At 44.4% G+C, this 22,684-nt stretch overlaps 1 protein-coding gene across 1 annotated transcript in view; it reads right to left on the bottom strand.

Moving 5' to 3' along the window:
* Gk5 (glycerol kinase 5) overlaps positions 1-22,684 on the bottom strand; it is a 68,733-nt gene that overhangs the window by 28,005 nt on the left and 18,044 nt on the right. Inside the window, exons 4-11 of the mRNA XM_085827913.1 lie at positions 20,943-21,036; positions 18,288-18,419; positions 12,936-13,011; positions 8,242-8,303; positions 8,012-8,085; positions 7,741-7,801; positions 5,329-5,455; positions 2,614-2,718 (exon numbers count right to left, since the gene is read on the bottom strand). Coding sequence (XP_085684039.1) covers positions 2,614-2,718; positions 5,329-5,455; positions 7,741-7,801; positions 8,012-8,085; positions 8,242-8,303; positions 12,936-13,011; positions 18,288-18,419; positions 20,943-21,036 — 731 coding nt within the window. The remainder of the gene's footprint in view (positions 1-2,613; positions 2,719-5,328; positions 5,456-7,740; positions 7,802-8,011; positions 8,086-8,241; positions 8,304-12,935; positions 13,012-18,287; positions 18,420-20,942; positions 21,037-22,684) is intronic.

Raw genomic sequence — 22,684 nt, 5'->3', positions numbered from 1 at the left:
GCAGGAACTTAGGAGCTGGGAGACTCTGACAAGGACAAAGATAAGAACATCAGAAAAAGAAAAGAAAAAAAAAAGACCACTTCTGCCTTTGCCCTGAGTCTACAAAGAATAGATTTGCTAACGCCGGGCATGGTGGCGCACGCCTTTAATCCCAGCACTTGGGAGGCAGAGGCAGGTGGATTTCTGAGTTCAAGGCCAGCCTGGTCTACAAAGTGAGTTCCAGGACAGCCAGGGCTATACAGAGAAACCCTGTCTCGAAAAACCAAAAAAAAAAAAAAAAAAAAAAAAAAAGAATAGATTTGCTGATGTAATTTTCCACCACAAAAGTCCCCTTTTCTGAGCTATAAAATTCTTAGGGCCCTGCACCCTGTGCCTCTCCTCAAACAGTCTCCCCTCCACTCTAAATGACAATCAGCTGCTTCAGCTGGGGTCACTCTCCCTTTCTTTTCTCTTCCCATAGCCTCAACCAAGCCCCAAACAATATGCTCACCACACACGGTGCAGGCTCACAGAGGTGGGCAGGCAGGAATATGCCTCCAGTAGAGTGACTGCCCAGCCTGTGCAAAGCCCAGAGTTTAGTCCCAGGGAAGAGGAAGAACGGGAAAACAAATCACTCCACATCACCCTCCGGCATTACCCTCTGAGAGATGGTGTTTTCTGCCAACAGAACTTTTTTTTTTCATTAAATAAATCAGCTTAATTCAAATCAGTAAAGTTTAAAGTCACACCCCACACCGTACTTTTACGAATGATAATCACGGTCATCTTAAATAGTCTGGTACTGTCCTGGTTGTTCTTTTGTCAATCTGATACAAGTTAGAGTTATCTGGGAAGAGGAACCTTATTGAGCAAATCTATCATATTGTTTAGAGGCAAGGGTGCAGGGCATTTTCTACATTAATGATGGATGTGGGAAGGCCCAGCTCACACAGTGGTGGTGCCACCCCTAGGCAGAGATTGTCCTGAGTTGTATAAGAACTCAGGCTGAATACATGGTGAGGAGCAAGCTAGAACCCAGCATTCCTCTGTGGTCTCTGCCTCAGTTCCTGCCTTGGGTCCCCTCAATGGACTGTGACCTGGGATGGACAAGCTAACTGATACCTTTCCTTCCCAAAGCGTGTTGTTACAGCGAGAAAAAGCGGACGAAGACAGCTATAGACTTCACATTTTGTGTAAGAAATATGAGTTATAATATTGTTGTTTGTTATTCGTAATGGTCAAAAGGCAAAACCAGAGACTGGCATAATGGCTCACCTGTCACCAAGCTTTTGATGACTTGAGTTCAAGCCTCAGGACCATTATGCTATTAGTGAGATCTGATTCCCCAGGGGTGGGAGAAGCCTCAGTGGGGTTAAAAAAAAAAAAAAATTCAGCTGCTGCTGAGCCTAACAATCTCAGCTTGATTCCCCAGGGTGGTGTTGGGGGTGGGGGGAGAGAGACAGAGAGAGACAGAGAGTGCAATTGAGCCCCAGCTCCCTTGAATTCCTTTAATTGTCCTCTGACCTCCACTTCTTTCCCGCCTACACACACAAAATAGAGAAAATGTGATTTTAAAAACACGCCCAGGAGCCCAGCAGTGGCAGCAAGCGTGCATCTTTAATCTGCCAGCACTTGGGAGGCAGAGGCAGGTGATCAGCTGAGTTCAGGGGCAGCCTGATCTACAAAGTGAGTTCCAGGACAACCAGGGCTACGCAGAGAAACCCTGTCTTAAAAACATATAAATAAAATAAGCAAGCTGGCTTGTTTCTTGTCCATTTACTAATCTTCTTGCTATCTGCTACTAATGGCTCCTTTTGTTTGTTTATTTGTTTGTTTTTCAAGACAGGGGCTCACTATGTGCCCTGGCTGTTCTGGAATTCACTATGTAGATAGACCAGGATGGCCTTGAACTCAGAGAGATCCACCCACCTCTGCCTTCCAAGTGCTGGGATTAAAGGTATGGACCACAATGCCTGGCTGCTACTAACAGTTCTTATCCCTTTGTCTCTGTATTTTGCTTGTAGCCTAGTTATTCCTATACACTCTGGTTTTCTATATATTCAAATTTACCTTTCTACCCTCCTTCCTTTCAAGACTAGATCTTACTATGTAGGTCATGCTGGTTTCGAACCTGTTATGCAACTCAGGAGACTTTAAACTCTACTTCCCAAGTGCTAGGATTAAAAATGTGTATGACGATAGTTTATTCCCTTCCTTCCTTCCTTGCTCTCTCTCACTCTCTTTCTTTCTTTTCTTTCCTTTTTTGTGGATCCCTAGTCCTAATACTTTGTTTTTGTTTTTTCCGAGACAGGGTTTCTCTGTATTGCCCTGGCTGTCCTGGAACTCACTCTGTAGACCAAGTTGGCCTTGAACTCAGAAATCCGCCTGCCTCTGCCTCCCAAGTGCTAGGGATTAAAGGTGTGGGCCACCACTGCCCAGCCCCTAGTCCTAATACTTAATTAACCTTTACCAACCCAATATTTTTTTAAAAAGAATATTCTATATTTCTCCTAGAACATATCAGTTTATCTTAATGTCTCATTCGAATGGTCCGTTCTTTGACTATTGATCTAAAACCATGTAGCAAATGTGAATTCAAGCCCTGCCTGTAGATTTTGTTTAAAGGCGACTTACCTAATTTTTGAGCCCACATTATGGCGGTGCCCGTGTCTCCTGCATTGCCTTCAGCTAAACATACAAGTTCTTGCCCAATCTTCCATCCAATTAGTGGATAAAAGCCTTAGAAAGTAAATATACAAATGAATAATTGAATTCATATAACAAAATACACAACTCAGCGCAGCAACCACCATGCATATAAATAACCACAAAATGCTTAAGCACTAATAAGACGGTGGGAGTTCAAATCCCAGCCTGAGCTAGGGGAGATCTTAAGCACTAATAAGACTGTGGGAGTTCAAATCCCAGCCTGAGCTAGGGGAGATCTTAAGCACTAATAAGACTGTGGGAGTTCAAATCCCAGCCTGAGCTAGGGGAGGATCTTAAGCACTAATAAGACTGTGGGAGTTCAAATCCCAGCCTGAGCTAGGGGAGATCTTAAGCACTAATAAGACTGTGGGAGTTCAAATCCCAGTCTGAACTAGGTGAGATCTTACCGTTTCCGGACCCTCAGCCTGCACTTCTGCAAGTGAAAAGAGGCCCACCCTAGAGAGCAGCTGTGTGTGTAACCGAATTCACTCATAAGGGAAACTCCACAGAGCCCAGCATCCAGTATGTACAAGACGTGTAAAGGGCAGGTCTCTGTTTTTGTTGTTGCTTTTTTTTTTTAATTAGACAACTTGTACTAAATGAGAAAACTACATTTAAAATGTACTTTAAACAAAATGGAATTAAAAAATAAAGACTGAGCCTTTAATCCCAGCACTCAGGAGTCAGAGGCAGGCAGATTTCTGAGTTCGAGGCCAGCCTGGTCTACAAAGTGAGTTCCAGGACAGCCAGGGCTACACAGAGAAACCCTGTCTCGAAAAAACAAACAAAAAAAAAAAAGAAGAAAGAAAGAAAGAAAGGCAGACAGACAGACAGACAGACAGGGAAGAAGGACAACATTTGAAATGTAAATAATTAAAATAATAAAAGAAAAGAAAGATGTATGCATTTTAAAGAACTTTTGTACTGTGTGGAAAACCGAATGTTTCTTGCGGTAATACAATGCGCCAATCCATAAAAGGTTAACAGAGTTCTCAATTTAACTTTTTCAAAGACAATATGAGATTTCACATCTATGGGAACACATAAGAAGGGCATTGCTGTTCTTGTTTGTTTTGCTGTTGGATGGCTGGTCTTGGTTTGGGGAACTAGGAATTGAACTGAAGGCCTGGTGCATGCCAGGGAGATAGCTACCACTGAGCTATTAGGTTTCAGTAGCCACAGGTACATCCATGTCTCTAGACACATGGCAATAAGTATTTTAATTGCAAAGTAAAGGCTACTAGAGATTACATAGCCAGAGCACTAACCACATTGTTGTGTTTGTTTGTGGCCTCTATGCAGAGCCCTAAGTCAGGACAGTGGAATACAGGCATCCCCTTTTCTAGGTCTGACTCTCAAGCCAGGAGAAAGGGATAAGGCTGCAGAGCAAAGGCAGGAAAACAGATTTTAAATGCATCTTTGAAAATGCTGAGGATGCTGGGCAGTGGTGCTGCACGCCTCTGATCCCAGTACTCAGGAGGCAAATGCAGGTGGATCTCTGTGAGTTCAAAGCTAGCCTGGTCTATGGAGCAAGTTCCAGGATAGCCAGGGCTACAGAGACAAAGCTCAGTTGGAAGAGTGCCTGCCCAACTCACATGAATCCCTGGTTGTATTACCAGCACCATATAAGCCAGGCATGGTGGCAAAGCCTATAACCCTAGCCCCAGGGAACCAGCAGCTCCAGGCCATCTTTGTCTATACAGCAAGTTCAAGGCCAGATGGGGCTACATGAGACTCGCTCTCAAAAAACTAAAAAGGTCCTAAATATGTATCAATCATTGGTTGGCAATTACTACTCCCCCAAAGTTTCTAATGCACAGAAAAAATAAATCATGGTTGTACTTCAAGGCGTACAATACTTGCTTGCCTAACATGCTAAGGCCCTGGGTTTGAGTCCCAGCAGTAGCACACGAAAATAAATAAATATATATGAGGGAAAAAGAGAGATTTAGACTCTAATAGTAAATGTTAAACAAATATAATTTGTAATACAAATAAATACATGGAAAGCTGGCCAAAATAGCCAAATCCATCTGTTAATTTGCTGTATTAATATATTTGGGTTTTGTTTTTTGGGGTTGGATTTTTCCAAAGACATATTTCTGTATAGTCCCGGAACTTGCTCTGTAGAACAGGCTGGCCTCCAGCTCAAGGGGATCTGCCTGCCTCTGCCTCCTCCTGAGTACTAGGATTAAAGATGCGTACCACCACCATCTGGCAACATCTTTATTTTTAATGCTGCTAATTTAATTCCTTTAATTAATTAATTAATTAATTAATTAAAGGCAATGGGGATTAATTTTCTCTAATAATAAAATATGAAATAATACCCTCACCATGAAATGGGGGCTTGGTATTGATATGCATCGCAAACAAACATGAATGTAATTTTTTTTTTGGCTTTTTCGAGACAGGGTTTCTCTGTGTAGCCTTGGCTGTCCTGGAACTCACTCTGTAGACCAGGCTGGCCTCGAACTCAGAAATCCACCTGCCTCTGCCTCCCGAGTGCTGGGATTAAAGGTGTGTGCCACCACGCCCGGCCCTCAGATTATTTATTTTTATCACTATGGATTTATGGACATACATAGCCACCACGCCCGGCTATGAATGTAATTTTATCTAACTAACAAGATTATTTACCTCCATTAACATGCTGAAGGTTTTTTCCAGTATTGATATCCAAAAATGTTCCAGTTCCCATGGTTAGCTTCACATCTCCCGTCTCAAAGCAGCACTCTCCAAACATGGCCGACTGCTGGTCACCGACCTGCCGAGGTGTCAGTCAGACTGTCAGAAACACACTGTACCCGCGCTTGCTTCATTATACACAGTCCATCCCCCATTTGCACGATTCTCATGATTACATAGTTCACTTGCTCTTTTGCCATTTCCTTAAGTTAAAAATGAACCCCAAAGACAAGAGTTGCACAGTCCAAGGGTCTCTCTGGGCCAGCACTGCAGGCAAGGGACTTGTCCAAGGGCTTCTGGTACCACTAGAGTGGTCTAGTTCATGGCTTTTATAAATGTGAACAGTTTTAGAAATGTCAGTAAAAGAACGGCACGGAAACAGTGGGCTTTTTCATTTGACCTTAGAGGTCTCATCACCCTTTGTCAGGACCTGAAGTCACAAATTTCTTTTACTAAGAGTGACAGAGGTACAACAAATAAAATTAAAAGTCTTAAACATGTTTATTGCTTTAGAAGATCATAATTTTGTTACCATGGCTACATATAAACTCACATAATGATACTTAATGTTCTACAGTGCTGGAAATCAACCCTAAAGCCTCGCATACGCTAGTGAGCACTCCACACTGAGTTACATACACCCCAACTCCATTTCAATTCTTTTTTAGAGATGGGTTGCCATGTTTCCCAGGGTAGCCTAGACCTCTCTCACCTCAGCCTCCTGAGTGGTGAGGACCATTAAGCACACACACTATAGAGCATTTGCCTTATCTATATGTGGTCATGGTCACCAGCAGTATAGTAAACAAAGAAATAAAATGAAGCTAAGGCTGGCAAGATGTCTCAGCAGATAAACACAGCTGCTGCTGGACATGACACCCTGAGTTTGATCTTTGGACCTCCAGATGGTAGAAAGAGAGAAGCAACTCCCGGAAGTTGTCCTCTGACCTCCACATACATGCCATGGCACACATGGTGCATGCGCGCACGCAAACACAGACACACACTCACAGACACACAGACACACACACACACAGTGATAAATATTTAAAAAGTAAAATAAAAGATAAAACTCATGTTACTACGTAGCTGAACACATAACCTCAGCACCAGAGACTCTGACAGGAGGATCTTAAGTCAGAGGCAAGCCTAGACTAATAACAGGAGCCTGCTTTAAACGATGATGATGAAGATGGTGATGATGGTGATGATGATGATGATACCGCCTGGGCATGCAAGCACTTTGGAGACCAAGGCAGAAGGACTGCTTTGAGGTTGGGGCCAGCCTGGCCTACACAGAGATTCAAGGCCAACTTAAGCTACATAATAAGATGTACCTGTTATTTATAAGTAAATAGAATTTCTCCCCGTCCCATTCTGACTCCCTGGCTAAGTGGAGAGTCCACCTGGGGACAGGTGGTGGGGGTTTCCAGCATGGCTGGCATCCTGAGGGTTTCTAACTCTGTACTCTCTCCTCTGGCCCGAAAGCTAGAGTCCAGCAGTAAGAGAAACCTTAGAAACCAAACCCGGGAGCTGTGGAGTGGCTCAGAGTTAGAAGCATTTGCTGCTCCTGCCAAGGACCCAGGTTCGATTCCCAGCACCCACACAGCAGCTCACAACCATCTGTTACTCTGGTGTCGGGAGATCTAATGTTCTCTTCTGGGTTCTTCAGGCACTGCTCACACGTGGTAACGGACATACATGCAGGCAAAGCATCCAAACACATAAAGTAAACATAAATCTAAAAGGAAGCAGACCCCAGCAATTATTCTATTCACACCAGCAAGCTAAGGATTTTATAACATCCAGCTACAACTTTATCCTCCAATATCAACTGCCCAGTTACTGATTTTCTGGGGAAATATAAACTATTTCTGATGAAATATAAGCAGCAGTGACCCCTTGCTGTTTTTCAAATCAAGCATCTACAGATGTGGTCTATTACTCAGAACACAGCATCTTTAGAAAATGCCAGTTTCCTTATATAGGAACTGCTTTTCATTATATACACAACCCTTTTAACTTAAAAGAAAGTATAAGAGATACCAGGCAGAATGTGTGTTTCTTCTTTAGTGCTGATATTGAGCCCAGGGCCTTGTACCTGGTGGCAAATGCTCTAACACTAACACTAATCACAGTAGGGTAGCTCTGGCAGCCTTGGAACTTGCTGTGTAGACCAGGCTGGCCTCAAACTCACAAAACCTGCCTGCCTATGCCCTTGAGTGACTACTGGGAGTAAAGCTGGGAGCCACCACCCCTGGCTCAGGCATTATTCTACTAAAGACCTTCTGTTTCTCTGAAAGCTCGCCCCAACTATCCAATTATTTAGTTCTTACACCCCCCACCCCAATGCCTTCTACTTACCAAGGCAACAACTGGTATAGGCACGCCAAATATCTCCTCATCCACTGTTCCAAAATTATAGCTTCAAATGAGATTGATGAAGGAGTTAGTTGTAGCTCTGGACACACTCACCCTAAAATCCAGCAAACTGCTTTTCGCATAGCCCATAAAGTTATAGAATAGATGCAGAAGCATGTAAAAAAAAAAAAAAAAGAAAGAAAGAACTCCCTTTCCCAGCAAAGCGAAAGGACTTGGAAGGCAGCCGTGCGGTGTGCTTCCAATGCTCAGTTACCTGGTGTCCTTCACAGGAGGCAGGATGGACAGTGGGATGGAGACCATGGTGGTTATGAGCCTGCTCCAGCGCATCTATGCATGAGAATACGGCATCAGGATATGCAAGCTCACCGGCCTCACACCTCTACCCACATTTCAAGACAAGGGCTGTCAACTACAGTCAGTTAAAGAAGAATCTAGCCCGCAATACAGAAAAGCGGGTGATTCAAAAAAGAGAAAAGTCTTTACCGCATAGGGATCAAAGAATCCAGTGGTGCTGGCATTTGAGTAATCCGTGGCGTAGGAAGAACCTGGATTTCCACGAGAAATTTTAACACATTTATTATCAGGAAATATAAATCGCCCAACCTCGGTTTATAATCTAGACCTGTGTCTATCTTCAAATTCACCCTAAAATGGATGTTTGCAACAGTCAAGTTTCCAGGAAAATACCCATCTAATCTTTATAAACCTTTATAGTGTTTTATTTTGATTGGAATTTTATTTAAAAATTTCAAAACTACAATTATGCATGTGCTTGTGTGCGTGTGTTTCATCATAGCACACACATGCAGATTAGAGGGTCTGTGCTCTCTTTCCACCTTGTGGGTCCCAGGGATCAGATCTGGTGGGCAGACTTGGCAGCAGATGCCTCTACCTGCTGAGCCCTCTGACCCCGCCCCTTACATACCACTGTCTGCATGTGGGGCCAGAGGACAATTTTCAATAGTCAGCTCTCACGACCATGTGGGTTCTCGGGACTAAAGTCGGGCCATCATGCTTGGCAGCAGACACTGTGATCAGCTAAGCTATCTTACAAGTCCTTGAACCTTACAAAAGCAATTTTACAGATAAAACCTTAGATCATGAGTTTTAAAGGAAGAGGTGTGCCCAGATGCTAGGTGATATCCTCACACACACACACACACACCCTGAAGCATATCCAAGCACAGTGTTATCATTATTTTATTCTTTCAAATTTTAAAGTTACATTTATTCACTTCATTTTATGTGTATTAGTGTTTGGTCTGCATGTATGTCTGTGTACCACAAATGTGCCTGGCGCCCTTGGGAGTCAGAAGAGGGCAGTGGATTCCCTGGAACTGGAGTCAGACATGCTTGTGAACTAACATGAGGGTCTTTAGCAATTAACAGCTGATCCACCTCTCCAATCCCCCTCCCCTTTTTAAAGTCAGCACACACAGCAATGCATTTCATTATGGCATTTTCCTATGTTATTACACTTTGTCCTGAGTTGCCTCTCCCCCTATTCCTCATGTCTGGTCTAACTTCTCTCCTTCCCCCAGACATACTTCATGGTACATGTATTCCAGCACCCTGTTCCCATCCCTTAAAACCTCTAAATTCTCTCTCATGATCCTCTGGTTTAATGCCACAGACTCAGCAACACAGACACAGACAGACAGACAGACAGACTCAAACATAGGTTCTGCAAATGAGAGATAATGTGGGATCTTTTCTTCGAAGTCTGGGTTGTCTCACTTCACGTGATTTCCAGTTCCATTCATTCTCCTGCAAATGTCATGGCTCCCTCCATTCATTGCTTTTAGAGCTGAATAGAACTGCGCTTTGTGAATGTGCTACATTTTCTTGTTATTGATGCGTGCATTGGTGAGCTTCTAGGCTGGTTTCTCCTCTCGGCTGCATAAATAATACAGCAGTAAACATGGATGTGTAGGTATCTCTGTGGCATGCTTACAATCCCCTAGTTATACGCTGGAGTGGTAGAGCCAGGTCACATGGGAATTCTCTTTTCACTTCTTGAGAAGCCTCCATACTGATTTCCATCATGACCACACAAGCTTCCGCTCCCGGCGACAGCAGTGAACTGGGCTCTTCTTCCTAGCATCCCTAGCACCGGCTGTCATGTCTTCTCTCTAATGTGCTTTAAGACCAGGTCTCTCTCTGGTGCCCTGATTGTCCCGGAACTTGCTATGTAGATAAAGCTAGCCTGGAACTCACAGAGATTCACCTGCCTCTGCCCCCTAAATGCAGGGATTGAAAGCCTGAGCCACCATACCTGGCTTCCTTAATTTTCTTGATGACAGCCATTCTGATCTGAGTGAGATGGAATTCAAAGTAGTTTCATTTTGTATTTCCCTCAGGATTAACATACTGAAAACTTTTAAAAAGTAATTATTAGCCATTTTTAGGGTGCCGTGGGGGCGGCTCTGTTAGATGATTTTCCCTGCTCTGTAGGTTGTTTCTTCATGCAAGCAACTGCTTCCTTTGCTGTGCAGAAGTTTTTAATTTCAAGCAATCCTGTCTACCGATTGAGATAAGTCCTGTGCTAGTAGACTTTCCAGAAAGTCTCTGCCAATAACATAACCTGATGCATTTTGCCTGTGTCAATTTCTCGAAGTTTTAGTTTCATCTTATGCCAAGATCCATTTTTTCAAAAAAGATTCTTTTTATCTGTATGTGTGTGTGCACGTGCATGCACTGCCCATAAAAGCCAGACGAGGGCGTGGGAGCCCTGGAGCTGCATTTCCAGACCATGAGTCCACCTGATAAACACAGGTGCTCTGGAAAAGCAAGAACGAATATTCTTAGCTACCCAGCCATCTCTCCAGACCCAAACAATCTGTTTTGGTTTTTTGGAGACAGGGTTTCTTTATGTAGTCCTGGCTGTCCTAGAGCTTGCTATGTAAACCCGCCTGTCCCTGCCTTCCAATTAAAGGCATTCTTTTTATTTTTGTTTTGCGACAGCCTCTCACTGTGTAGCTCTAGCTGGGCTAGAACTCGCCCTGTAGACCAGGCTGGTGATGAACTCACAAAGATCCACCTGGCCTCTGCTTCAGAAGTGCAGCACCAAATCCAGCTAGGATTGCTTGTTGTCTTCTAGTCTTATGAAGAATGTCACTTTGGGCTGAGATGGCTCGTAAAGGTGCCCACCACTACTCCTTGCAACCTGTGTCCCAACAACCCCCCACCCCCCAGTCCCACACAGTGGAAGGAGAGGAAACTTCTCCAGCAGTTTGTCCTTTACTGACACGGGCACTGACTACAACATTCCTGGTCATTTTTCTAGTTGGCCACACTCTCGTTCTCTTCTTTCTGCCCTATTAGGATTAAGGCCTTGCTGGTTTACTATTTCATGATAGATCCCCTCCTGCTCTCCTCTGTTGACCAATTCTGCTCACAAAATTTATCCGTTCCTATTTTATTTTTTTAAGATTTATTTATTATATGTAAGTACATTGTAGCTGTCTTCAGACACTCCAGAAGAGGGCATTAGATCTCATTACAGATGGTTGTAAGCCACCATGTGGTTGCTGGGATTTGAACTCAGAACCTTCGGAAGAACAGTCCGGTGCTCTTACCCACTGAGCCATCTCACCATTCCCCCCACCCCCTCCCCCTGTTCCTGTATTCTTATGATTGAGACTTCCTTCCTCTTCTGTGTACAGTATTCCTTGATGTATCTATCCTCTGCATCCCGCTGGCTTGAGAGTCAAGAACTGCCTGCGCCTGGCAACGAACGCCCTTGTTTTTCTCTCAACTGTAAAAGACAGCTTTGCTGGGCGGTTCGCTCTCGATTGGCAGCCATTACTCCCAGGGCTTGGAAGTATGGTTCCGCTCTGGTTGCTGGCAGGGGATTTGATGTCTTTCCGATGTTTCTGCTTCTGTACATGAGTTGGCATGTTCTCCTTACAGCTCTCAGTGTCCTCTGCTTTTTGCCTTGGCATTTTGACTTTCATCAAAGGTTCCTCTGTGGTAATATCTATGTGAGATTCTAAGTGCCCCTTCTATTGGCTATCCATTATTCTTGCCTTGGGAAACTCTTTGCTATAATGTCACTGACCCATCATGCTCTTTGGCGTTTGCTTGTCTCTTGTATCACTTGGATGCTTACATGATGCTAAAACACAGCATTATAATTCAAACACGTGTTAGCGTCTTTTGGACGCTGTGGTCGCATCTGTTCCTTTTCTCTCTTCTTGGTGTCTGGATGCAGCACTTCATGGCTTCAGTACGGTTCTCCTGCCCTTTTATTTCTCCTTTTAGCAGGTCAAGCGTATTGGTGAAATTCTCCACTGTGTTTTTCTTTTCATTCACTGTTTTCCATTTCCAACATTTTTACCTGTTATTCCAAATATCGACCTTCTTGCTGAACTCTCCCGGACGCGGTCATCAGACGGCTGACGTTTTCTTTTACAATGCTGACTTTCCTTCCCCTGAATTTAACTAAACTGCTTGTCTGTATTCCCCTTGTGTCACCCATGATGTTTTACCAATCAGCCTGAAATCTCACTTTACCCTGTGACGATCCTCAAGTGCAGGGTCGGTCATTGATTCTGAAGGAGTCACTCTATCTTAGCATGGTGCTTGTGTTCCTGTGTTAGCTTGCCAAGCTCCTTCAGTTTATCGGGGATTTCTTAAGCAGCCAGCTATCGAAGGCCCAGTCCCCAGTATGACTCAGTGAAGGGGGGTACACAGTGCTGCTCCCCTACCCCACAGGGAGCGGTGGGGCCCAAGCTGTGCTTGGCCTCTGTGCACCCCATGTTTGTCCCCACCCCCTTCTGAGTTTCCTCTCATTTCCTTTGTAGGTTTCTTAAGTTCTTTGGAATGAAGTCTGTGTCTTCTTATTCTGCCTCTTTCACCGTCACACACGGGGGTGCTGTTTCTAGCCCCCCATTTTATCTGGAAGTCTACGTTAGCACTCTTTGAAAAAGACTGTTCCCCAGGTCTTAGACCTGGAAGCTTCATCAGCATTTTTAAACCACCTTCCCCCCTCCCCCCAAATGAAAATACATCTAGCTTTGTTGCGACATGTAGTCACCGGTGTGGCAAACAGCAGAGTGTTTGGAACTTGGAAAGAAAAAAACCGGGGTGGACGTAACTATGACTCTCTCTTAAGCAACTCTGGGCCCTCGGTCTTACTTGGATTCATTGGAACAGGTCTGTGAGGTCGACTTTACCTTTCGTGAGCTTGTATAACAGCCAGGTATCAATCGTCCCAAAGCAACAATTGTCTTCTTCAACTGCCCTTTTCACCTTGAAAACAGAAGAATGTTTTAGTCAACTACAACTGACTTCAATATCAGGCACCAAAAAAAAAAAAATTCAGATACACTGACTGTAATCGCAGTACTGAGAAATATACCTAGAAAGATCATTTGTAGAATACATTCCAAAAGATCTTAATTCTTAGCGAATGGGACTTAGGAAGGAGTTCTTCCTATTCACTCTGTGCTTCACTGAAAACTTTAAAAACTTTACATTTTTAATTTTAAAAAGCAACGAATATATATGTATATACTTTAGTTTAAATATGCAAATACACCATACAAGCTAAAGAAGTAATATCATGCTATGGCTTAAGAGTTAAATCCAAAGACTGCCTATTTTTTATAAGTGTTATGCCCCCTTACCTAGTCAAAATATACAGAGAACAATGGACTGACGGGTGTATAACACCAATTGATACACTTACAACACAACCCTGACACACTTACAACACAACCCTGACTGTGAGTGTGCTACCCCATCTGACACACACAACACAACCCTGACTGTGGGTGTGAAACCCCCTCTGACACACTTACAACACAACCCCTACCTGTGTTGTGGAAGAGGGGATGGGGAGACTTAAGGAGCCAGAGGACTGAGACATCTATTGCACAATAGTATCTTCTATCTATGGCAGGGCAGCTGCACCCATGAAACCACAACATGGTGGCCAAAGGAAGAGCAGCATGATTATATCTGCACCATTATAAGCCAACAGGGATGGGGGAAATCTCACAGTGCCGCATGCCTGAGGAAGCCCTACAGGTGCTGGCTGTTGAGAGAAGAATCTGAATTCTCTGGGCACGAGCTCCTAATAGGTTATCCAATCCCACAGTGTGTGTATATGTGGATTTAGCCTGGTGTATTTATATACACATATATACCTATGTATTTATTAATAATGATTAAAGAACAGGTCCTGAATTTGAAAGGGAGTGAAAAAGACAAGAGAGGAGTCAGAGGGTGGAGAGGGAGGGGTAGAAATAATTTAAATGTAGCTAGTACTCATGTCTGAAATTCTCACAGAAACAGTTTTTAACCTTAAAAACTGAGGAGGGGAGAAGGGGAGAGAGATGATTCCATGGTTAAAAGAACTTCTTGGGGGATGGCTCAGTGGTTAAGAGCACTACCAGATGTCCTGAGTTCAATTTCCAGCAACCACATGGTGGCTTACAACCATCTGTAATGGGGTCCGATGCCCTCTTCTGGTGTGTCTGAAAACAACAATGCACTTACATATATAAAATAAATAAATCTTAAAAAAAATAATAAAGAGCTGGGCGTGGTGGCCCACGCCTTTAATCTCAGCACTCGGGAGGCAGAGACAGGATTTCTAAGTTTGAGGCCAGCCTGGTCTACAAAGTGAGTTCCAGGACAGCCAGGGCTATACAGAGAAACCCTGTCTTGAAAAAACAAAAAAAGAAAGAAAGAAAGAAAGAAAGAAAGAAAGAAAGAAAGAAAGAAAGAAAACGAACGAACTTCCTAAAGCAGCTGTATCAGGCCTTTCTGAGTTACTCTCTCCCTCATAGCCACCTGTAACTCCTATGGGATCCAACTTGCTTTTCTGGCCTCCACAGGTACCCACATGTGGAGACACACACACACATACATAGATACACAGATACACACACAGACATGCATACAGACACAGACAGACACACAGGTACATACATACACAGACACACACACACACTCACACACACAGCTGTTTGGGCAGTGGTAAAGTTCCCAATACAAAAGGTTTCCATGCATCCGTTCAAATGGACTTAGGCTGCGTGGAGCTCGGGCACTAAATAGGTTCTCAGGAGAGCAACAGAAAGAAGACTAATCCTGTTAGCTTGTGTTTGCATCATCATTTTGCTAAGACAGTTTTTTATAGGGCATTCACCTTCTTCCCCTTTCCTGATGATTGCAGCATACAGGGGATGTGTAACTAACTTCCAGGCAATATGGAGAGCGTTACAGATCCTCTCTATATAAACTCTGTATGCTTGCCCGACTCTAGGTAGGTGGAGGGCCCAAACCTGAGTAGTAGTTCTTTGATCAAAATGGTAATGACCATTTGTTTTGTTTTTGTGGTGTTCCACACAAGATGATATCCCTGTTCCCCGACTCTTCCCAACTCCCTTTTGTGTGCAGCTGGTGACTGAACCCAGTGCTTGGTCAAGCTAAGCAAGCATTTAACAATCTGAGTTCCACCTCCAGCTCTACTCTATTTTTATTTTATGTAGACGGATGTTTAGTTGCTTGAATGTGTGTATGTGCACCACTTATGTGCCTGCTATCTATGGATCTGTGGAGGCCAGAAGAGTGTTGGATTACCAGGATGAGAGATTACAGTGGGTTGTGTGGTGCTGTGGAGCTGTGGTGTGTGGTGTGGGCGATGGGAACTGAACCCAGGCCCTGTGCAAGAGCAAGAAGTCCATTTGATCACTGAGCCAGCTCTCCGGTTCCTCCACATTTCTTAATGGCTAAAAATTTAAATGAAGCTTCGAAAAATGGCAGTATCGCAGACAATGAGGCACGTTAATCTAAGGTACAGTTGTTATTATTTGAAAAGTTCACCCAAATATTCTAACAGTTAATAGTTGGTGTGATAGTTTTAATAGTCTAGAATCCAGAATCATCTGTGGGGGAAATGTCTTGCTTATCCTCATTGATGTAGAAAGACTGAACCTTAGATAGGGCTCTGCCATTCCCTGCCTTTGGTTTCATCTACAAACACAAAGTGCCAGGCATGGTGGCGCACACCTTTGATCTCAGCACTTGGGGTGGGGGCAGGTGGATCTCTTGTGATTTCTAGGACATCCTGATCTTTATAAAGAATTCCAAGACAGCCAGGGTTACATAGAGAAACCCTGTCTCATCAATCAATCAATCAAAGCTAGAGAGAAAGCGGGCTAAGTACTGGTGAGCACCATATTCCCCTGTTCTCTGTGCCTGACTAAGGATGCCATGTGGCCAGGTCTGTCAAGCTCCTGCCACTGTGACTTCTCGGCTTCAGTGGACTGGAACCTGGAACCATAGCTGCAATAAACCCTTCACTTGTATTTGTTAGGATGTTTTATCTTAGCAGCTGAACAAAAACTCAGACAGTTGCCCTGGAAATCCTGACAGTCTCTATAACCTCACGATTGTTGGTTTAAAATTAGTGAAGAATTTATATTGTGATATTGGAAAAAAAAACCCTCAGATATTTTTATAACAAAAACTCTCTAAAATTCAAATATTAGAATCTATTATACAGTTTGAGTGGACTCCAGCTAGATTTATTTGCTCCAGCTATAGCAGCTGAGCAGTTGTGGCACAGACCACACAGTCGGAAGACCACGGAGTAGCTACTCAACACAGCACCGACACCAAACCAAAAGCATTGCCCAAGGGGGGAAAAGGCCAAAGCTTCTTTAAATCTGATAATACCAAAGTTGGAATTCTGGATAGACAGAAAATAATAATTTCCTGAGACATGGCTTGCCTCATTTGTCCTTATCTGCTCAGCTTGTCTTTCCACCCCAGCTCCACCTCATGCCACAGGGCACTATGGGTATCTCCCACGTGGCTATTATCTCAGTCACTGCATCTCTCCTGAACCTCCACACACCCATAGGCATTCACACTTATTATTTATATTTACTCCATGTGGTATATACATTGGTACACACCCAGTCAGTCACCCGCACTTTGTACACAGAGGCTAGAAGCTAAATATTTATTTATCCAAGACAGAGTTTCTCTATGTAATAGCCTTGGCTATCTTGGAACTCCCTTTGTAGACCAGACTGGCCTTGAACTCACAGAGATGACTGCCTCTGCCTCCCAAATGTTAGGACTAAAGGTATGCACAATCACACCTGGCTTTCAGTAATATCTTATTTAACATTCTTTTTTTTTTTTTTTTTTTTGGTTTTTCGAGACAGGGTTTCTCTGTGCAGCCCTGGCTGTCCTGGAACTCACTTTGTAGGCCAGGCTGGCCTCGAACTCAGAAATCCGCCTGCCTCTGCCTCCCGAGTGCTGGGATTAAAGGTGTGCACCACCACGCCCGGCTTACTTAGCATTCTTTTTTTTTTTTTTTTTTTTGGTTTTTCGAGACAGGGTTTCTCTGTGTAGCCCTGGCTGTCCTGGAACTCACTTTGTAGACCAGGCTGGCCTCGAACTCAGAAATCCGCCTGCCTCTGCCTCCCGAGTGCTGGGATTAAAGGCGTGCGCCACCACGCCCGGCTTTCTTACTTAGCATTCTTAAGTTAATTTTTTTTAATTCTAAAATTTGTTCAACATACAGTTTGAAAGAAAAACAGGGATGCTTCCTAAATTCGCTGTGGAATTTATGCCGGGGCTCCCTGATCTTCTCAGACTGTCCCAGCGTTAGTAAGCGTGCTGCCAGAGTGAGCACACAGCAACAGCACACAAGGTTTTTCATACGCCAAAGATGATTTAAATCATGGGGCGTTTCTAATGAACGTCAGAAAAAATGGTCAGGGTACAGCGGTGCATACCTATAACCCCAGCAGCTTGGAGGTGGAGGCAGGAGGATCAGGTGTTCAGGTCTTCACTGATCCATCAGGGTTGTTATCACAGGGCAGCTATCTGCCCTGACAACTAGAAGCACAGGTAAGTCCTTTAAGAGAACAGCTTCTCGGGAGCCAGGGAGGATGACAGAGTTAAGCTGCTGGAGCAGGAGCCAGGACTGAGTTAAGAGCACTCAGGCTCCAAATCTTGGAGGCGTGGCTTTTGGCAGGGAACTGAAGTAATCCCCATGAAGCAAGCCAGGGTTGTGCCACACTCCCTAAAACTGGCCTGCAATCAAAAAGAGGCACCGGCTTTGCAGAGCCTGTCACCTTTGCTTTTACCTGAGCCTAACTCAAGTTCAGCACCGCCCCCTCCCCCATGTCCCCACCCCCACCCCCCGCCCCCAGCATGCCTGACTCAACCAAAAAGTTATGTACCTATCTAGCATACACACACACTAAAAGACTGACAGGGAAATGTAGGGCTGTACAATACTTCCCCTGTAAGAATGTCATCTCATCGTCAGACATCGTTAGAGCTCCTGGATGTAGCCCAGGTTAGCTTCAAACTTACTGTCAATCTTTTTTGTGTTATGACGTAATACAAAGACTTTAAACACAGGAACCAATGGAAAACGGTCTTCTACCCCAGGAGTACTGGTCACTTCCCCAAAAGGCTGGATTATCGTTCTTACTCTTTAAATTTTTATTCCCCACAGTCATGATCCCCTCTCCACACACACAACCTTCTCTTACCTCAGACAGGTTTTGTAAAATCCAGGTCAATCTTAAGGTAGCATGCTGGGTGCTGAAATTGAAGCGGCTGACCGTTAACATTACTTTACTTCTACTGAAGAAATGAAGGACTCGGGTGGCCCCATGCAATACCTGTTTTAAAAACAAAAGAGATCTTTAAGAAAATACATTTAAGGGCACTTGGGTTTTCTTTCTTGACCCCCACCCCTTTTTAAGACAGGGTATAACTATGTAGTCCTGGCTGGCCTTGAACTTACAGAAGTCCACCTGTTTCTGCTTCCCCCACACTAGGATTAATGATGTGCGCCACTATGTCCAGCTTAATTTGTTTCTTACAGAATAAAAGCAGAGGTAAGAGAGGCATCTCAGTGACTAAGAGCACTTGCTGCCTTGCAGAGCACGTGGGTTCAGTTCCAGCACCCACGGTGGCTCACAACTCCAGCTCTAGGGGATCCAACACCTTCTTCAGATATCTGTTGTTGTGGATGGGCCTGGTGCTGTTTGTATGCTAATTCCACTCTCTTGGGCGGGGCTTCCGACAAGGGAAGAGTCAAAGGTACTCAGGTGACTTCTTGTGAACCAATCCCCTAATGTACAAAGGAGCCAACCACTGGGAGAGGTCCGAGGGACTTTGGGGTTGGGCGGAGGAAGAGAGGGAGCAGGAGAGAGTTAGGCCTTTTTGGAATGGGGACGGCATACGGGTAAGATGTAGCTGCTAGAGTTTCCTGGTATCATGGCAAATCCGCAAGGACTCACCACTGGAGGAATCAGATTTAATAAGGCTCACAGGATTCAGTTTTAGTTGTTGCACCCAGAGATCGAGTTACCATTGTCTCTGAACTGAGTTTGTGTTGCGTTTTCTTTCACAGGGCTGCTCTTCTGGGTTCCAGAGAGAAAGGTATGGCTGCAAAGTGTGAGTTTGCCTGATGTGCACCACAAAGGCCGTGGAGGATTTGAAGCACAGGGCTGGCATGGTAGAGACTCGCCAGTGGGAACTTAGCGAGCTAGGTGAAGAGATTTTGGAGTTCAGAGTCAGTGTCTCCATGAGATAAAAACAGGTCGGCCATTACCTGCTAGTGTGTAGCCACCCGGCCACTGGGGCAGAGGCACAAGGGCAGGACGGTGCCAGTTCTTTTTTTAAAATATTTCCCCCAACAATCTGTGGGCACATGCAGACAAGATACTCATAGACATCAAATAAAAACACGACATGAGCCGGGCGTGGTGGCGCACGCCTTTAATCCCAGCACTCGGGAGGCAGAGGCAGGCGGATTTCTGAGTTCGAGGCCAGCCTGGTCTACAAAGTGAGTTCCAGGACAGCCAGAGCTATACAGAGAAACCCTGTCTTGAAAAACCAAAAAAAAAAAAAAAAAAAAAAACACGACATGAAGTCAGGTATAGTGGTACACAGGCCAACCTCAGCACTCAGGAGACAGGCAGGACCACAAGTTCAAAGTCAGCCTGGGCTCCATACTGAGCTCTAGGTCAGGCCCTATCGTGGAGACCCTGTGTGAAAGCAAACAAACAGGAAATGGCTCAGAGATGAAGGTGCTTGTACACAAAGGACTGAAGTTCTGATCCCCGGTACCAACATCACGTCACATCACGTGGGCGTGAAGAGCCATCTGTCTGTCATTTCCCAGATGCACCCCTTGCGCCAGTTCAGAGCGCTACAGTAGCCGAGAAGGCATTTAGTCACGAGGCATTAGAAGTCAACATCTGATTAGTTTTTGGCACACACCTTTAACCCCAGCACTCAGGAGGCAGAGGCAGGCAGATCTCAGAGCTTGAGGCCAGCCTAATCTACAGAGCCAACTCCTGGACAGCCAGGGTTACACAGTGTGTAACACTGTCTCAAAAAAAACAAAACAAAAAAGTCACCATCAGCAACACTTAGAACACTGAGTACCAGTGACAGCAAACACCCCAGGCTGCGCCCTATCTGAGGAGCTTCGCCTTTTCCCCAGTAACCGCGTGCGCGCCCTTGGCAGCATGGGCTCACTTACAGCTAAAGTGCTGTCACTGCTGTCCTCACGGTTGGTTCGCATTCTCACTATCCTTTCCGGTAGCCTACAATGCACCAGGTAGTGTGAAGAGCTGCAGAAGTCAGCTAGCTAGCTATGCCAGTAGCCACTCCCTTTCTAAGAAAGGATGACGCAGTTTGGGCACCTCAATCCATGCTGACTACATCCTTTTCCTTTCCCCAGGCAGAAGTAAGAGATCTCTTGAGCCCGTGAAGCACAGGTCCACCCCAAATTCCCTCCAGCCTCGCCGAGGGTCAGGAAGTAGAAAAGCATTTAAATCTACCACCAACGCTTTGGGTAGACTACTCCTACATTTCACTGACTGGCTCTTTGTCTTAATGTCCTAAAACTTAAAAGGTAGGAGACTCTACAATTAAATCTGAAGTTAAGAGACATTTATAGAAAAACAAACAAACATTTGGGATGGAGAGATGGCTCAGCAGGTAAGAGCACTGGCTGCTCTTCCAGGGTTCCTGAGTTCAAATCCCAGCAACCACATGGTGGCTCACAACCACCTGTAATGGGATACAACATCCTCTTCTGGTGTGTCTGAAAATCGCTACAGTGTACTCATAAATAAAATCTTAAAAAAAAAGAAAAAGAAAAAACCCATTTGATTAAAAAAAATTACCTTCATTATGAGAGAATTATTCCAGGACTTTACAAGTTCAGCTGCCCTTAGGTCTTGCCAGCTAATGAAGTTGTGAAAATGATGGCCTGTTTTCCTAAGAAAGATGGAAATAGGAAAGTAAAAATCAAACACTACATCGAAGGCCAGCCACAGAGGGCTAGAGGCATTGATGGGACACTTAGAATGTGTAAGGTCCAGGCTCAATCCTAGCACAGGGGGGAAAAAAAAAGATCTGCCAGAAGAGAAAACAAAAAAAAGAAATTTCAAACTACAATCAATTAAATGGAACTTATTCTTGCATTCTCTTTGGTTCTCATAACACAGCACATAACAATTATGTAACATTAACTGGACCATGGCTTATTCAGCACTTGAGAAGCTGATGCAGGAGGACTGCCATGAGTTTCAGGCCAGCCTGGAACAGAGAGTGACACTCCCCCACCAAAAACAAAACAAAACAAAACAAAACAAAACCCTTAGAAATATTTTGTAGCAAGTAGAATCAGATTTTGAATAGATCCTACCCCAAACCGACTATCCCTTTGAAACAATGTAACATGTACACGTGCAGTAACAAAATTACTGACGAGGCCCTTGAGACTTGCTCTATGTTTTGAAAAGCCAATGGGCCTGACCTGGTAGCACATGCTTTTGTCCCAGCACTGCAGAGGCAGAGGCAGATGAATTTCCCTGAGTTCCAGCCCAGCCTGGTCTACACAGTGAACTCCAGGCCATCTAGGGATCTATAGTAAGATTCTGTCTCAAAAATAAACAAACAAAGCCAATGATTCCCCCTTCTTTATGGTCAGCCTGATCTAATCATAAAACAAACCTCTGACCCCAGCAGCTCTACAGTGTCCTCCACCTCGCCACTTCTGGAAACCTTAGAATTGGCTATCTAATATGATTACCAAGATGTATCCAATAAAGAAAACCCCAGGGCCAGGGAGATGGCGCAGCAGGTGGTACCTGCCTATAATCTCAGCATTTAGAAGCTTAAAGCAGGAAGCTTGCAATGAGTGCAACACGAACCTGGTCTACCTGGGAGAAAGTGAGACCTTATCTCTAATTAACTAATTAATCAATTACTCAATCTCCCAGCCGTGGTGGTGAAATCAAGTAGGAACACTGAGTAGGCAAGAAGATCAGTTCATGGCTCACCTGGGCTACACCTTTTTCATCAAAAGAACAAGACAAAGCAAAGAATAATCTATCAAACTCTGGGTCAATACTACAATAACAGTACAAACATAAGAAATGGAGAGGAAGAGGAGGAGGAAGAGGGGAAGAAGAAGAAGAGGAGGAGGAGAAGGATGAGGAAGAGAGGAGGAGGAAGAAGAGATGACAACCCTTTTCTTTTGAGGCTCCTGCAAGTCATCTCCAGATATATACTAATATTTTTCTCTTCTCTTCTCTTCTCTTCTCTTCTCTTCTCTTCTCTTCTCTTCTCTTCTCCCCCCTCCATCCCCCTCCTCCTTCCTATTTTACAATGCAGAGGATTGAACCTGAACTGTGAATTAATTGCACGTTCCAGAACTTCTTTCTGAGCAGTTCTTTTTCTCTGTCAGTGTAACTATCTTTAATTGCTAATGCTATCACTGTACTAGTCCCCCTGAGTAGCCCGGACCCCTGCTCAGTCCTCCATGGACTCCAGCAAACATTTATGAAGGATTGTTCTAAAAGCCGGAGTTAGAGCAGCGAACAGAATACAGGCATCATTGCTCTGGTGAGTATACTTTTAC

The sequence above is a fragment of the Mus caroli genome, unplaced genomic scaffold, assembly GCF_978045245.1.
Source record: "Mus caroli unplaced genomic scaffold, Mus_caroli_1 scaffold_11, whole genome shotgun sequence".
In the NCBI taxonomy this organism is placed as follows: domain Eukaryota; kingdom Metazoa; phylum Chordata; class Mammalia; order Rodentia; family Muridae; genus Mus; species Mus caroli.
This window is presented reverse-complemented; position numbering and strand designations above follow the sequence as displayed.